Consider the following 18104-nt stretch of genomic DNA (forward strand, 5'->3'; position numbering starts at 1 on the left):
GTGAAGATGTACGTGCGAATTTTTCGTTTCGTTTTTTCTGAAATTCAAAATTTGTGTAAGATGCATTTCAAAATAGAAGGACTGGGTTATACTTTCTAAAGATAATTTAATCAAATGTAAGGATAGATGGTGTAGCTTTTGCTTTCACCAAGAGACGATTTAACAATTGCCTTTTGAATTTTCCTAGGCTCGGGGGTGTGGGGTGGCATGCTAATTTTCGTATGCTTTTTAACATCACACTTCATTGTAGCAAGTCATATGTTTTGGGATCTTGGTTACAGGGGATCAATAAGCTCTTCCACCTCCTATTTTAGTGGGACTTCTGTGGTCTTTTGTTCTGTTTGTATATGTCCGAATGATCTAGCTTTTGAAAGAAGATGTATACCCTCTTTTGGTTGTGATTGTGAGTTGTCCTACAATGATCACGACACTAGGAACACATGTTGCCTGGTTCCCATAAGTTAAAGTGTATTACTGAGGAGTTTATGTCCCGTTTTGGGTCATCTGTTGGCATATGCTTCATAGTGTTTAAGTTTGACCTACCCCACTTTATCAATCAGACTGCATTTTGGGTGACTTGAAAACTGTGAAGTCTACGGTAGTCTGCATCTTCAGTACAATGGTCGAAATAATCAAAATCTTCCATTTGTAGTGATACGTGATGTATCATATATCTCTGGTTTGAGATTTAGCTAATGCAATGATTAGATGCAGTTTGGTAACCCCTTTACCTTAATTTTGACTCTTTGTGTGATAGACGAAGAAATGTTCAGAGTACATGCATGGTATGATTGCTTGTTATGATGCATGATCTGATCTAAGACCTAATAGCTTTTTTTATTTATCATCCCTCGTGACAAATACTTATGTATAAAAGATAAACAATATGTACAGTGCGTTCTCTAGCAAGTCTCCTGATCTTTCATTTCCCCTCTCCTCTCGGTCTCCAACCTCACTAATTTTTTCTTATCAGGACAAAAGTAGAGCCCTCCTCATGGCTGCTTCCCCATGGGGCTCATAAGCTCCTCGTATTCAGAAATAGTTCAATGTGGTGCCTTTTTGTTGTGTTAGTTAACTTATTTTGCAGGTCCACCGATCCCCGTGACATGATTATGCTATGATATAGCAATTGCAACAAAAATTGTCTAAAGATCGACGGGAAGCTTGGGTGAGTAAGGATGGAAACAAACGATAAAGGCAATAAAGGGGATTTCCCCGCACATCCAAAAAGGCTTTGGTACCATAGTGGCGGTAAAGTGAGGTTCTTTGTGGCCCGAAATCCAGTAGGCATATATAGAGCATCAACAACTGGTCGAAAAGCCCAAGACAGTTACCTCTGCCACCTTGTAATCGTCAGCTGTTTGCCATATTAATGGAACAACAATTCTCTAGAAAGTTGCAAGAAGGAAGTAGTATAGAACATGCTTAGCTTGGTATCAAGAACCATTTGTCTAACTTATGGTGGAAGATCCCACTATGTTATCAAACTGATTATGATCGATGATTCACAGAGCCATGCAGTCTAGGATTGCTATAATGTTGAGATGTTTCTCCCGATGCCGCTCATTCCTAATAGGTGGTCATGCCATGATTGAAAATCCAACATGTTTTTCCTCGATCAAAATTAGAAAGAGATAATATGTAGGTTTTTTTTTGCTTGACTACATGGGTTGTGTTGTGTGACTTGTGGTATGATTCAGATCTCCAGATCTCCCGTATATGTAGAGAGGAAGAAGGCATGTTGTGTCATAATTATGTAGGGTGCCATTTCTTTTTTACTTTCCAAGTACAGTGGTGTGGTAGGGCAGATAATAGTATTTTCTTCAATGAATAAGTTTTCTTTTGGAAATGCTTACATGAATAAATTAGTGATACTAGTACAGACCAAAATTTTATAGTCTCGATTCTTATGCAATCTCATCTTTATTTTAGATTCATATTCATATTTTTATAGGAGGGTAAGTTTATTTTTGCGTTGCATGCTCTATCAATTTTTTGTTTTTGGTGGATTATTTAGTGGGCACTCCTATAGTCTCTGAACCAATAAACCAATTAGTCCCATATACGGAAGCATGGGGTAAAGTGGGATTTTATGTGGCCTGAATTCCACTAGGCTTATATAGTGTAGCAACAATGCTGATCCAAAATTCTGTCACCACTCAATCGTCAGCTAATTGTAACCATATTAACTAAACAACAATTCTCAATAAAAATGCAAGCGAGAAGCAAGTAGTATAGCACATGCTTAGCTTGGTATCAATAACCATTTGTCTAACTTCATGGTAGACGACCCCACTATGCTGTCAAACCGATTATGATCGATGATGTACCAAGCCATGCAGGCTATGCTGGCTGCCATGTTGAGATGTTTCTCCCGACGCCGCTCATTCCTAAGACATTGTCATGCCATGGTTTAAAATCCAACATGTTTTTCCTGGATCAAAATAAAAAAGAGATAATATGTAGGTTTTTTTTTGCTTGAATACATGGGTTGTGTTGTGTGACTCGTGGCACGACTCAGATCTCCCATATATGTGGAGAGAGATGAAGAAGGCATGTTGTGTCATAATTATGTAGGGTGTCATTCCTTTTTTACTTTCCAAGTACAATGGTGTGGTAAGGCAAGTAATAGTATCTCCTTCAATGAATAAGTGTTCTGTTGCAAATGCTTCTATGCATGAATTAGTGATAGTACAAACCAAAATTTTATAGTCTCGATTCTTATGCAATCTCATCTTTATTTTTGATGCATTTTTTTTTTATACGAGGGTAAGTTTTTTTTTAGCAGAAGGTAAGTTTATTTTTGCGCTGTATGCTCTAACCTTTTTGGTTTTTGTTGGATTAACTAGTGGGCACCCTATAGTCTCTGAACCAAGAAACCAATTAGGCCCATATACGGAAGCAGCGTGGTTGGTCCAAAAGCCCACGCGGCGTTGGACAACGTAATCGCCTTCGTCACGGCGACCATAGCGCCGCCGCCTCTCTTCCCCACAAATCTGCAGCTACAAAGCCTACAAAACCCTAACAAAATTCTCCATCCCCCATCGCGCCGCGCCCCCATCTCCTCCGATTCGATTCGCCCCGCCCTGCCCAAGATGATGCCGGGGTCTGCCCCGCCGGCCGCCGGCAGCGGCATGTTCGTCCCGACGCACACCGCCGGCACGGTGCTCTGCTGCATGTGCGGCGTCTCCATGCAGCCCAACCCGGCCAACATGTGCGCGCGCTGCCTCCGCGCGCGCGTCGACATCACCGAGGGCGTCCCGCGCAACGCCGCCGTCGTCTACTGCCCCGACTGCTTCTCCTACCTCCAGCCGCCGCGCTCCTGGGTCAAGGCCGGGCCCGAGTCCCCCGAGCTCATGCAGATCCTCCTCCGCCGCCTCAAGCACCCGCTCGCCCGCCTCCGCGTCTCGCTCTCCGGCGCCGAGTTCGTCTTCTCCGAGCCCCACTCCAAGCGCCTCCGCCTCAAGCTCCGCCTCCGCCGCGAGGTCCTCAACGGCATCGTCCTCGAGCAGACCCACCCCGTCGAGTTCGTCGTCCACGACCGCCTCTGCGACTCGTGCGCCCGCGCCCAGGCCAACCCCGACCAGTGGGTCGCCGTCGTCCAGCTCCGCCAGCACGTCCCGCACCGCCGCACCTTCCTCTACCTCGAGCAGCTCCTCATCAAGCACGGCCAGGCCGCGCTCGCCATCCGCGTCGCCTCGGCCCCCGGTGGCCTCGACTTCTTCTTCGGCTCCCGCTCGCACGCCGCCCGCCTCGTCGACTTCCTCGGCACCGTCGCGCCCATCCAGACCAACACGGCGAAGCAGCTCGTCTCTCACGACACCAAGAGTTTCATCTACAACTACAAGTACACCTTCTCGGTCGAGATCTGCCCCATATGCCGTGAGGACCTCATTGCCCTCAGCCCCAAGGCGTCCCGTGACCTCGGTGGACTTGGCCCGCTGGTCCTCTGCATCAAGGTCACCAACGCCATTGCCCTGCTCGACCCCCTCACCCTGCGTGTGCATCACCTTGAGGAGAAGAAGTACAGGGTGTACAACTTCAAGGCCGCTCTCACTAGCAAGCAGCTCGTGGAGTACATGGTGCTTGATATTGAGCAGGAGTCGCCGGAGATCACTGTCGATGGATCCAAGTACCAGCTGGCATACGCGCAGGTTGCCCGCATGTCTGATTTTGGGAAAAATGATACCGTATTTACGGTACGGACCCATCTTGGGCACCGGCTCAACCCTGGGGACCTTGCCCTCGGCTATGATCTCTATGGAGCCAATATGAATGATGATGATATGGACAAGGCTTTGCTACGCCAGAATTTGCCTGAAGTAGTTCTCGTCAAGAAGAGCTACGAGAAGAAGCCACGCACACGCAGATGGAAGCTCAAGCGGCTGCCTGTCGAGGAAGATCTGGGGAACAAGGCCAAAGGTGAGGAAGACAGGAGGGAAGATGAGTATGTCAAGTTTATGCTTGACTTGGAGCGTGACCCAGAACTAAGGTTTGGGATAAATCTGTACAAGAATGAGGACTACAGGTCAGAAATGGCATCAACTATTGGTGATGATGTCCCTACTATTCCAATTGAGGAGTTGATTGAGGACCTCAGCCTCGGTGATGACGAGGATGATGAAGAGGAGGAAGGCAGTGCAGCACCTGCTGGTATGGTGGAATGAGCAACCATGTCTACTTATAGCATTGCTCATGGCGGTTCTGCAGATCATAGGTCTGAAATGCATCTGTTTAATCCATATAAGTTTTGTTTTTCTTCACTGCTACTAGCTATGAATGTGCAAGGTGTTGCTTTAAAGTTCTATAAGTTTCGGATTTCTCGGTTTGTTGCTATCGACAGTATTTGAAACCATCTCTTATCTGGGTGGAACAACTGTCATAAGTTAAATACATTTCCTGGCATATGATGTTGTTTATGATACCCTGTTCAGTTGTCATTGTTTGATCGTTCAAATAACAAGAGGAAATGTAACATTTGATTCTTGGAACATATATGTTCTTATTGCAATGTGATTAAATACATTTCCTGGCATATTCTATACTGTTTGTGATATGCTGTTCAGTTATTCTTTGGCTGTTCAAAAGTTCATAGAGTAGATGCAACATTAGATTCTTGAAACATATATTTGTATTGTGATGTGGTTAGTGGATTTTGGGGGAAAAGAAGCCAAAGCTGGGGAAGAAATTCGGAACAATTCTACTGTTGCCTATTGGTGTAAAATAAATCCTTCCATTGTGCTCTTATTTTTGTTTTTGTTGGGAAACTTATGTAGTACCATCTAGTTCTCGGACGAGTTCAGAGATACTACCTGACTATGCATGTTACTAGTGTAAGAGATTCTTAAAGATAGGTGACTAGAGCCTTTGCCTGTCTCCGACTACCTCAGCTCAGTAATAGTGCAATATTATTACCAACACTCTGGTGCAACCTGTTAATGGTGACTCTTGCAGCAACCTCGTCCAGCTACAGCACTACAGATTCTGTTGAGCCGAAACTACATAAACTTGAATTCCATTATGCTCTGTTCGGAAAACTTATGTAGCACCATCTAGTGCTCGGATGAGTTCAAGATACTACCTGACTATGCATCTTACTAGTATAAGAGATTCTTAAACATAGGTGACTAGAGCCTCTGCCTGTCTCCGACTACCTCAGCACCTGCTGGTATGGTTTGATGAGCAATAATGTCTACTTAGAGCATTACTCATGCCTGTTCTGTCCTGCTGCAGATTATAGGTCTGAACTGCTTCTATTTAATCCATTTAAGTTTGTTTTCTTCACTGCTACTAGCTATGAATGTGCCAGGTGTTGTTTAAAGTTTGAAATTTTGGATATCTCTGTTTGATGCTATGACATTGTTTGAAACCATATCTCATATCTGGGTGTAACAATTGTCATAAGTGATACTCTGTTCTGTTGTCATTGTTTGGTCGTTCAAAATAACAAGAGTCGATGTAACATTTGATTCTTGAAACATATATGTTCGTATTGCAATGTGGTTAGTGGAGCTTGGTAAAAAAAAAAGCCAAATGTGAAGAAGATTGAGAGCGAAGGCTACTGCTGCCCTTTGGTAGTAAAAAAAAGTTCTTGCATCATGCTATTCTTTCTTTTTTATTGGACTAGACAGCCGGTAGATGTCTAAATCCGAAGGGTTCTGCATGTCTACTTGCATAAGTTGGGGCAGCTTTTGCGCGGTGCGTGGATAAAAGTTCAAAGATACCTATGTTAACTGTCTGACTGACTATGCATAGATTATTAAACACAGGTGACTTCCTATTCCTGACTGTTCGCTCCAGAAGTTCATGGATTATTTTCCCCAATGCTGCTCATGCCTAAGCCATAGCCTTACCAGAATAGCAATTTCAGAAGGTTGTTGGTCACCCAAAGATGTTAAACTGTGGTGACTAAAGATGCAAACAGAAAGATCAGAAAATATGAATCAATAGCTTTATGATGTGTTGTCGCTCAAATCTATCCTATATATATAGGAAGGAAAAAGTGGTGTCTCATATAAATAGGTGGCTTTACTCATTGCATCAACCATTTTAATGTTCCAAGCACAGGTGGTAAAAGGGAGTGGTAGTAGTAAAGGTGTAGTTTCAGTGGGTAGATACTATTTTAGTTTGCTGAAATGGCTTAAATTGTGGAACAGAGTGATACCAACTAGCTCGAAGACACACCAGTCTTAAAATCTTAATTTCTCATTACATTTTACCGAACAAATGGTTCCTTAAAAATACAAATTCGTGTAAGTTGGCATTTTGGCTTGCTCAAGGCGTGGAGTTTTCTCTCCAAAACAAATTAGAAGTTATATGCACATCATAAATGAAGACGGCGCAAATATAAAGAATGGCAGGTAACTAGGATACATCTGCATAACCCAACTGATTCCATTTACGCGAACAGATAGTTTCATGCACTCCAGAGTGACATGCAGTAAAATATAGAACTTTCTGAACGAAAAGAAGGCTTCAAAACCAGATTATTTCGAAAGAAGTGACTATGCCGTTGAAACAAAGTCAGCTTTGCTAGTAAATCTTTTACCTTTACTCTTGGGGCCTGATTTTATATACTTCTGTGAATCTTTTGTAAACAAAACCTTACGGTTGATTGAATTGATTTCCCTAGATTTTTTTCACAAAGTTAGGGACTGATGTTACACGTGTTTGATCAACTGATGCAACTTGTGACAAAAAAAGTAGGTTTTGTAGCGTCGCATTGTAATTTAGCCAGTAACAAATTGAATTTTCAGGTCCTGACTACCCCCTCTATTCCGGTTTAATTAACTTCAATCAAACAATTCGCTGTTCTTTGGTCTTGTCTTCCCACGTTAATTAAATCAGAACCGAGGGAGTAGATGGGCAGAGTTAATCCCGTACATATTACTCCCTCCGTCCATAAATAGATGCCAAAGATTTGTCTAAATTCAGATGTATCTATACACTAAATCGTGGCTAGATACATTCAAATTTAGACAAACTTTTGGCATCTATTTATGGACAGAGGTAGTATTTTGATATCAAATTTTCACCGATGAGTATCAGAAGTTCCTTCATGAGTTAGAGTGCGACTTAGAACTTAGTTTGCGATAAATCTGTACAAGAACGAGGGCTGCAGAAATGACATTCACGAATGGTGATGATATGATGTCCCCTGCTGTGCCAATTGAGGAGTTAACAAAGGATCTGGGCCTCGGCCCATGACGAGGAGAATGAAGGGGGTATCTGTAACAATTTGTCACTAGAAAGAATGTTTTTGGTCGTATGCTGTTCAGTTTTCATTCTTTGGTTGGTCAAAATAACAGAGAGTAGATGCAACAATTGACTCTTGAAAGATAAGTTTGTGTTGCAATGTAAAGAACATCCGTACATGCGTCGTGCTCTTCTTTCCGTTTTTGTTGGACAAAACAGCCGTTAGATTGATTCAGAGATGGGCTGTGCTCCGGTGTCCCCCCTTGGCGAACGACGTTCAGGTGGTAAACGTGCGTTTGGTTCGTGACCAGAAAATATGGATGATCCCATCCCAAAAGCCGAATATTTCTGAGAAAGGCTGGACCATATGATCCGTGAATTTCATGACTAATCTCACTAGCCACCTGAGAATCCATGGCCATCGACGCGACTCTGACACCTGCCACCGTCGTATGTGTGGCTCCCCAGCTCAGCGGCGGCCACCATGTCACGGCGAGCGGTGGGCTTGCTTTTCCGCGTGGCTCCCCAGCTCGACATCGGCGGCCTCCAGGGCGCGGTAAGCGGCAGGCTTGATTTTCAACGTGGCTCCCTAGCTCAGCGGCGGCGGCCTCCATGGCGTGGCGAGCAACGAGCTTGCTACGTCTGCGCCACACCCAATCGAAGAAACGGCCTCGCTAAGTATGTGCGGGTAGTGACCTTGTTAGGCACGGGTAGGCGGCCGCCCGCTAGGTCCGGCCTCCACCACAGAGGGAAAAGGACCCGTTAATTACATATTAACCGGTGTGTTAATGGCATATTTATATTTTTCTATTAATCGTTAATTAAACATATTTTATCCCATCCCATCCCGTACATGTTTGCCCATGAACCAAACACACATGTTAAGTCAACCCACGAAGGGTTATCAGCAGATCCTAGCTGTCTAAATAGAACAAAGTTTAGAGGGGGGACACCGGAGCAATAGCCTTCAGAGATAACTATGTTTCAGAGATACCTATATTTATGTTACCTGACTATGCATAGCAGTATAGCACTAGTGAACAGAGCACGACCCGTTCACAGCAACCACTGCACGACAGCACGAGTCCTACGGCCTACGGAAGCTGCTGATCCTCGTCCGTAGCTTTAGGCCTCTATTTCTATTTTCTGTTGTACACGACTTCATGTTGTCTCTGTATGAATACAATGCTGCACTCACCAAAGTGCATTTTAATCCCAATTCAATCATCTTGACAGGAAGTTCTGCGATGGACTTTTTTTCCACGAAAACACAAAAAACTTTGCGCTTCGATACATTGATAGGAAAGAGAATTTTTACATACTTTGTACAAGCTCAGGACGAGCCTACACCCCACTGTACAACTTAACCCACTACATGTCGAGACTAGCACCGGGGATCAAGACTTGTAAGTCAATCGCATCGACGGTGGACCAAGAGCGAGCTTTGGATCAAATCATGTGGAGGAGACTGCTCGTGCTAGGTGACGTGTTATCGCAGACAACAGCGCTGCAATGCTTCTAAATCCGCCACGGCCGTGATGGACTTTCTAAGTAGAGTTCATTTGAGTAGCCGGTGAATTGTTTTTCCCGGTGCCGCTCATCCCTAAGGCACATCCATACAAGAATAGTAATTGGAGAAGGCTGTCTGTCGCTCAAAGATATTATTGAGCTTTTGGTGGCTAAAGATGCAAGCGGAAGAATAATAATGTACACCTATGTTTTTTTTCTTCACTACATGGGATGAGTTTCCACTCAGATCATCAACCATTATAATTTTTCAAGCGCATAGGCTGTATATATAGGAAGAAAAGATGAATGATGCCCCTTATAAGTAGGTAGCCTTGCTTATTGCATCAGCCACTATAATGTTCTAGGCGCAAAGTTGGTACAAGGGAGTAGTTCCACAGGATAGATACTACCAAGTGACTGTGACACGCTAGAGTCCCTTAACAATTTGCCAAGCACATGGCTTGTTGAAAAAAAAAGGATCCTCGTAGAATTTAACAATAACATCAGCTTCTAGTATCACATGCTCATTAGTCACTAAGCACTTGAAGTATATATCACATACTAATCACATGTACAAGGTCATTATGAGTTAAAAGGTCGTTAAACGTTGAAGATCTTTTATCCATGGCTGTTTATTCATTTTAAAATCCACCATGGAAACCGTCGTCGCCATTAAGGCAAAGTCATAGCGCTTCGGTTCGAGCCGCTGACAAGGCGGGCCCGCCGTTCGGCGCCCCCGCAATGTCCCCTGTGTAGCGGGGTGGGCTAGGGGCGTCAGACATCGTATTGGGCCACGACATACCGAAAAAATCTCAGTTGGGGCCGGTCAAACGTCCGACGCGCACCGAATCTTTCTAGGGGGCGGTTTGGGGGGGGGGGGGACTGAAGATGCTCCGAGCCACAGCGATGACAAGGAGAACAAAGGGGAGGATCTCTTATTTCGGCGTAACAATCTGCCACAAGTTAAATACCTTTCCTGCCATGTTCTATGTTTTTTGTCGTATGTTGTTCAGTTATCATTCTTTTGTTCGTCAAAATTACAGAGAGGAGATGCAACATTTGACTCCTGAAACATAAGTTTGTATTGCAATGTAAAGGGGTGTGGGTGTAAAGAACATTCTTACATCGTGCTCTTCTTTCCGTTTTTGTTGGACTAAGCAGCCGGTAGACTGATTCAGACATAACTATTTTCTGAGATACCTATGTTAGTATGTTAGCAGTATAGCACTGGTGAACAAAGCCGCACGTACCTCCACTGGCTTGAAGCTACAGGTTACATGGTGCCACCATATCCCGACCTGATTGTCCGCAGATTGTGGCGTTATGCACGACCCGTTCACGGCAACCACTTAGCCTTGTGCGTAGCTTTAGGTCTCTCTCTATTTTCTGTTGTATACACGACCTCACGTTGTCTCTGTATGAATACAATGCTGCACTCACCGAAGTGCATTTTAATCCCAATTCAACCATCTCTAGTTCCGTGGCGCAGTACCACAGTAAAGTTTGTTTGAGTAGCTGATGGATTGTTTTTCCCAGTGCCTTTCATCCCTAACGCACATCCATACCAGAATAGCAATTTCATAAGGTTGTCTGTGGTTCAAAGATATTACTATTAAACTTTGTTGACTAAAGATGCAAGCGGAATAATAATGATGTACACCGATGTTTGTTTTACTACGTGGGATGTGTTTTAACTCGGATCATCAACCAACATCCATTATAATTTTCCAAGCGCAAAGGCTGTATATATAGGAAGAAAAGATGTATGATGCCCCTTATAAGTAGGTGGCCAGAGGCCTTATTGCATCAACCATTATAATGCTCTAAGCGCAAAGGTGGTACAACGGAGTGGTTTCACAGGATAGATACTACCAAATGACTTGTGACACGGCTGAAGACTCTTAACAGTTTGCCAAGCACATAGCTTCTTGAAAAAACAAGGCTCTTCATAGAATTTAACAATGACATCAGCTTCTAATATCACCGGCGCATTTGTCACTAAGCACTTCAAGTATATATCACTTCTAATCAAATGCACAAGGTCATTATGAGTAAAAAGGTCGTCATACATCGAAGGTTTTTTATCCATGATTAGAGGGCAGTTTATTTATTTTTAGATATATATATGTCGTTCTTTTTTTGAGAATTTTTAGAGGTGCTCCCGTGCTGCTCCCGCGCCGCCGGGACCAACCCTAGCCGCCCTTAAAATCTCTTCCCCAGTGTAGATCGACGATGTTCAAGTGTGGCTGGGGCGGCATGGTCACTTCTCGTTGAGCGCGGCAGCCAGGGTGGAGTCCTCTGGTTGAGGCGGTGGTGTTGTTTTTCTTCCTCAACAATGCACTTCGGTGCATTCCTGTGGGGAAGGGGCGATGATGTGGATTTTGATCCACCGCCCTCGATCTCCCGGCCTAGTTTCGGTGGGTCTGGTGGCTGATGATGACCGGTAGTGTGGGGGTTGTCGGCATGGCTTTGAATAAAAGGGGTTTGGTCCTAGGATCCCTCTCATGCCATGTCGAAGAACTTTTTGATGCATGTCTTCATTGATCTGGCCAGATTGTCGAGTTCCAAAAGGCTCTGCTAGCAAAATCCAATGGTGAACTCCAATGGACGACATGCCTGGAGATTGCCACACTACATGGGGTTCGATCGCGCGCAACCATGTTTTTTTACCGCTTGGTTTCAGAAGGAGCGATGCAAAGTTCCGTGGTATGTTGCCATCGTGGGATATGTCTTTGGTCCCATGGTGAAGTCAATCGCGGAGAATGGGATGGAAGCCGAGATTTGAGGACTAGTAATGATGGTTCGAGTCCCGGTGGCGATGAGGTTTTGACTTGGTGATCCGTGACTTGGAACAGCGGCATCGGCAAATGGGAGCGACAACACAAGGGAAATTCATAGTCTAAGGGTGAAACCCCAAGGTATAGAGTTGTGTCTGGCAATGGCCTTGTTGAAGGCATTGTTTTGTGAGTGAAAGGATCGTATGCCGCACCTACAGGGGGGTGAATAGGTGCTTCCCAATTTTTAGTTCTTTTTCAATTTAGGCTTGACACAAAGGTAAATTCTCTTGATATTCAACTATGTGAATTTCCCTAGATGACAAGGTATACAACTAAGCAAGATATAGCAAGACAAGATATAATAATGCAATCAAGGATAGATGTAACCGAGAGTGGAGCACGCGGAGACACAAGGGATGATTCCCGTAGTTCCTTCCTTTTGAGGGGAAGTACGTCTACGTTTGGAGGGGTGTGGTCTCCACAAAGGCCTAACCAACGCCACGAAGGCCTCACCCTATTCTCCGGTGAGCAATGCAACAAATGCCTATCTCACTTTTCCACTAAGGGATTTCCTCGAGGCGGAAACCGGGCCTTTACAAGGTTCTTGGGGCACACATCCACAACCGAATTGGAGGCTCCCAATAGCTGTAACAACAACAGAACAACAAGATCAAATCAACCACAAACAACTAGGGTTTCTAAAAGGGAACACTAGCAAAGGGTCCCTCAAGCAAATGAGGGGAAAATATAAATCTGGGGTCTTCTCCTTCGATTCTCCAGAGATCAAGAACTTTGGATGGTTGGAGGAGGAGATCAAGTTAATCTTGTGTTTCTTGTGGCTCAACAATTGTGGATGAACTTTTGAGGGAGCGAGCAGCTTGAGCTTGGGGAAGAAGGGCCACCAACAAATCGAGCCGTTGCGGAAATTTGAGGCCAGATATTCCGGCCTAAGTAAGGGCCGGATAATCCGCACCCCTTGATGACCCACAAGTATAGGGGATCGCAACAGTCTTCGAGGGAAGTAAAACCCAAATTTATTGATTCGACACAAAGGGAGGTGAAGAATACTTATAAGCCTTAACAGCGGAGTTGTCAATTCAGCTGCACCTGGAAAAGCACTAGTAACAGGGGTGATGTGAAAGCATCAGTAATATGGGAGCAATGTCAATAGTAACACAGCAGCAGTAGCACAGAGGAGATGGCACCGGAAAATATTCCAGTGCGTAGTTGACTTTAGAGCAATGATGATTACAGAAAGACTGAGGTTCCCAGCTATCTACACTAGTGGCAACTCTCCAAATAACATGTGTTAGGTGAACAAATTACACTTGGGCAATTGATAATTGTGAGGGCATGAATATGCATGCTATGAAAAGATAAAGATTACGATAGTATTTAATTGGGCATTACAACATAATACATAGACTGTAATCCAACTGCATCTATGACTAATAATCCACCTTTAGGTTATCATCCGAACCCCTTCCAGTATTAAGTTGCAAGCAACAGACTATCACATTAAGCAATGTGTTAAAGTAAACAATAGAATCATCCTTAGAAAAAATATTGTTGTTTTCTCCCTAGTAGCAACATCACATCTACAATTTTAGAAGTTAACTCACTCTTTCAGAAAACTAGAGGCATGAACCCACTATCGAGCATAAATACTCCCTCTTGGGGATACATGCAACTACTTGACCAAGGTAACTACAAGTACCGGAGAGCATGCAAGATCTTAAATAACAGTAGTATGATAATATGATGAACAATCTGATCACAATTCCATAATTTATCGGATCCCAACAAACACAACACCGATTACATCATATGGATCTCAATCATGTAAGGAAGCTCATGAGATCATTGTATTGAAGTACATGGGAGAGAGATCGAGTACCAACTAGCTACAACCGAGAACTCGTAGTCCAGGGGGTAACTACTCCCGAACCATCATGGAGTCGAAGTGGAGGCGGTGAAGTCGATGGAGATGGCTCCAGGGGTCCATCCCCGTCCCGACAGGGTGCCAGAACAGGAACTTCTGACCCCAGAAACTCGTCTGGACGATGGCGACAGCGGACGAAACTTTTCGTGGACGGAGGCTTGTATATTCAGGGTTTTCTCATCGAAGGGAATTTATAGGAGGAAGGGCGAGGTCGGTGGGCACCAGGTGGCCCCATACCACCCCTAGGAGCGGGCCAGGTCCAGGCTGCGCCTAGGCATGGTTTGGCCAGTCCCTGGCCCCCCTCCATCTCTCCTATGGACACTGTCTTCATTTCGGTAAATAGAAACTTTAGCTTTTGTTTCGTCCAATTCCGAGAATATTTCCTGTACAACTTTTCTAAAATACAAAAACAGCAGAAAACAAGGAACTGACACTGTGGTATCTTGTCAATAGGTTAGTTTCGGAAACTGCATAAAACTGCCACGAAGTGTAAACAAAACATATAGCAATTGGTGTAAAACAAGCATGGAGCATCAAAAATTATAGATACGTTTGAGACGTATCAAGCATCCCCAAGCTTAACTCCTGCTCGTCCTCTGGTAGGTAAGTGATAACAAAAATAATTTTTGAGGTGACATGAGGCCAACATAATTTGATCAAGTTATTGTAAAAGCATTGTGAGCTGGGATCAAAGTACTCTAAACATAGGCATGATAGATATAATTCTAACCATAGAGCTTAGCAACTATAAGTTATAACATAAGAAGTAACCCAAACAAAAGATCATGAATAATAATGCACTGAAAGCAACTATTTGTTTATGGGAATAGCGAAAACATAGCAAAGTGGTATTCAGCTTGTCCTTTATGAAGTAGCAAAACATAAATGTCAGGACACCTTTAAAGTTTAGAGGGTGACAAGATACAAATAATTTGAGCACAAGTAATATTCATAATGTTGAATCAATCAATAATAAATTTTTGGACATTATACTCAGAATGACAACTATGCTTTCTCTTAGTCGTGCATAAAGCAAGAAGACGAAGACTCAACATAGAAGTAAAAGAAAAGCCCTGCGCAGAGGGAAGCAGGGGTCACTCATGTGCTAGAGCTTTTTATTTTGCATAAAATAGAGGTGTTGAAAATGTATTTTGAGAGGTATGTATGTCTATTTCAACGAATGTCATCAAACAATATATCATCCTTTCATATAGTGACCTCAAGAGCGGCTCCCATGTAGTTCTCCATTGCACCATTATTTAGAATCTCTCCAATACATAATGTGCGGAGCATTTATTTGTTTATTTTATATTTTGTTTGGGACTGGCACCCAGTTGCCTTGCTCTTTTTGAAATATTAAGGGACTTTAGCACATTATTCATGCTTAGTCAAGGTGTGAAGTCATGAAAAGATAATAAACCATTCAATACTTCCTCATCAGCTAAAACAAAACACAAAATAGGTAGTAATTTTGAAGGTTTAATGGTAGCAGACAAGCAATTTACTTTGGAGTAGCGGTGAAATACCACATATAGGTATGTACGGTGGACACAATTGGAAACTTTTGGGTTTTGGTGGTTGGATGCACGAGTAGAGCTCATACTCAGTACATGTGAACGTTAGCAAAAGACTGGGAGCGACCAACTAAGAGAGCAATAATGGCCATAATCATGCATAGCGACAAAATATTATTAATCAAAGTATAAAGTGATATTACGAGTCAAAACTTAAATGATCATAGAAGCATTAGGTGACTGGTTTGTAGTCATAACATGGTGTAAGCATGTGCCAAGTCGACCCAATAATAGAGAAGAATACCACAATACTATGATTTTGTATGATAGAAACGACACATGATTCTTTCAATGTCGCATTAAGCACTCTCAGATATTTGAGACAAGTCATGCTACAACAATAATTACTAAACATATGATTAAAATAACATCTAACATGACATGCCAAAGTCTATGCCACGGTCTAAACATGCTTCCTTTTGCATCACTATAAACATGAAACATTTTACTCGTCTCCAACACCAATCAACTTATTTGAAATATCTCTCAGAGATGAAATCAATATGGACCGGAGAGCTAATCATAGATAAATAAAGAATACTAACGAGCTCTGAACAAATTTCGAGTGAAAGAAAAGAGCTAAACGTAGTAATAGCAAACTAGAACACCCGCAACATAATGAGAATGAAAACTAGAGTGTTCAATGCAACGAAGATGGAGCGTGTCTCTCTCCAAAACAAATATGTTGGGGTCCAACCATATGCCACATCAAACAAAACAAAAGAAAACTAAAAACACAAATAAAGATGCTTCAAGAACAACACATATCATATGAAGCAATAAAAATATAGTGTCTTGAAAGATGACCTGATATTTTGTTGATGAAGAAGGGGATGCCTTGGGCATCCCCAAGCTTTGACGCTTGTAAATTTTGGATATTTCTTGGGGTGGCAGGGGCATCCCCAAGCTTGAGCTTTTGTCTATTCTTTATCTCATCACATCATTCTTCTCTCCCTACACTTGAAAACTTCCTTCATACAAAACTTCACACAATTCTCATTAGCAGCATTAGTATAATCAAAATAACAAATCCACTTGGTTCAGTTCTAACATAAACCAAACATCCATTAAAACATTTATGTACTGTAGCAATTTCTTTGAAAAGCTCCTTCTCTCAAAAGAACTCAAAAATAAGAAAGAGATCAAGCGGCAAATGCAAATGGTGATAGTAATCTGTCAAAACAGAACAACATGTGAAGATCGATTTTTTCGAAAATCTTCTATTGCTCGTCTTGAAAAGTTGTAAAGTAACGAAAGTTAGATAATAACCTGGGGCAATGCACAAAAATTTGTAGCTCAAAATTCCGGTCTTGCTATTAATACGATGTTTATGGTGACAACACAGAATCTGTTTTCAGGACAACAACTTCCCCAAATCTTACTTTCTTTCTATTAGAGGCTATTCTTGGCACAAAAACAAAATAAAAATGATATGGAGAGGTTATTACAGAGGTAATAACTTCCAAGACTCAACATAAAATAAAAATTACAAAAATAAAACAATGGGTTGTCTCCCATAAGCGCTTTTTCTTTAATGTCTTTTTAGCTAGGCTTAGTAATTTGAGAAGATGCTCACATAAGAAATATGAATTGAAGCAAAAGAGAGCATCAAGGAGAAAAGATGAAACACATTTAAGTCTAACCCACTTCCTATGCATAGGAATCTTGTACACAAATACATTCACAAAGAGTAAGGTGACAAGCATAGAAAGATAAAACAAGAGTAACTTCAAAACTTTCAGCATATAGAGAGGTGTTTTAGTACCATGAAAATTTCTACAACCATATTTTCCTCTCTCATAATAATTTTTAGTAGCATCATGAATAAACTCAACAATATAACTATCACATAAAGCACGTTTTTCATGATCTACAAACACATAATTTTTATCAAGCTCAAAAATAGTAGGATTAAAATATTCAAACCCACTTTTAACAATTTTATAACAAGATGATTGGTCATTCTCAAGAGGTCTGTGGCTCCAAGATAAAGTCAAGACCCCTCCAATCTCATTTTAAATAGTACTAAAATTAATATTATCAATAAATATAGGACCATCATCTAGAGCTTTATCATGAACATTTTCTAAGCAAAACTCTTTAGTACCATGTATTCGAAAGTAGGCACAAATAAAGGATTATTATCAAAATAGCATGGATTGTCATAGATAACAGGAGCATATTATCACAAGTTATACTCATAGTAGAAATTTAAAGAGAATCCACAAGAACATAATATTCATCCTCCTTTGGTAAGCATGGGTGACAATCAAATAATGTAAGGGATAAAGAGTTACTCTCATTAGAAGGCAGGCATGGGTAGCTAGTCCATGCTTCCTCATTTTGTTCATCACCCTCCTCCTCTTTTTCATCTAATGAGCTTTCAGGTCCAGCGATTTCTTCTTCCACGGGTTCCTGCAAATTGTGGATACATTCTTGTGCATTACTGAGTCTCTCTTTATAATCAATGATATAACAATTATTGCTGAAATTTTCTATGCAGTAATCAAGGATAGAAGAGACATATTCTTTAAGGTCTTTACAAGAAACACATGTTTCATAATTTTAGACATGAAGGATTCTATTTTAGAAGCTCCCATAAACATA

The 18104-nt window shown here is 42.2% G+C and overlaps 1 protein-coding gene across 1 annotated transcript; it reads left to right on the forward strand.

The window, feature by feature from the left end:
- The first annotated feature begins 2995 nt into the window (after positions 1-2995).
- Positions 2996-5054, forward strand: LOC124706323 (60S ribosomal export protein NMD3-like). Its single transcript, XM_047237981.1, has one exon. It carries the CDS (start codon positions 3096-3098, stop codon positions 4665-4667), a length of 1572 nt encoding a protein of 523 aa, XP_047093937.1. The 5' UTR covers positions 2996-3095; the 3' UTR covers positions 4668-5054.
- Positions 5055-18104: the final 13050 nt, after the last annotated feature.

This window comes from Lolium rigidum, chromosome 4 (assembly GCF_022539505.1).
Source record: "Lolium rigidum isolate FL_2022 chromosome 4, APGP_CSIRO_Lrig_0.1, whole genome shotgun sequence".
Classification (NCBI taxonomy): domain Eukaryota; kingdom Viridiplantae; phylum Streptophyta; class Magnoliopsida; order Poales; family Poaceae; genus Lolium; species Lolium rigidum.

Coding starts and splice junctions, on each gene's coding strand:
- LOC124706323 (XM_047237981.1), top strand. CDS start 3,096: ATGATGCCGGGGTCTGCCCCGCCGGCCGCCGGCAGCGGCATGTTCGTC.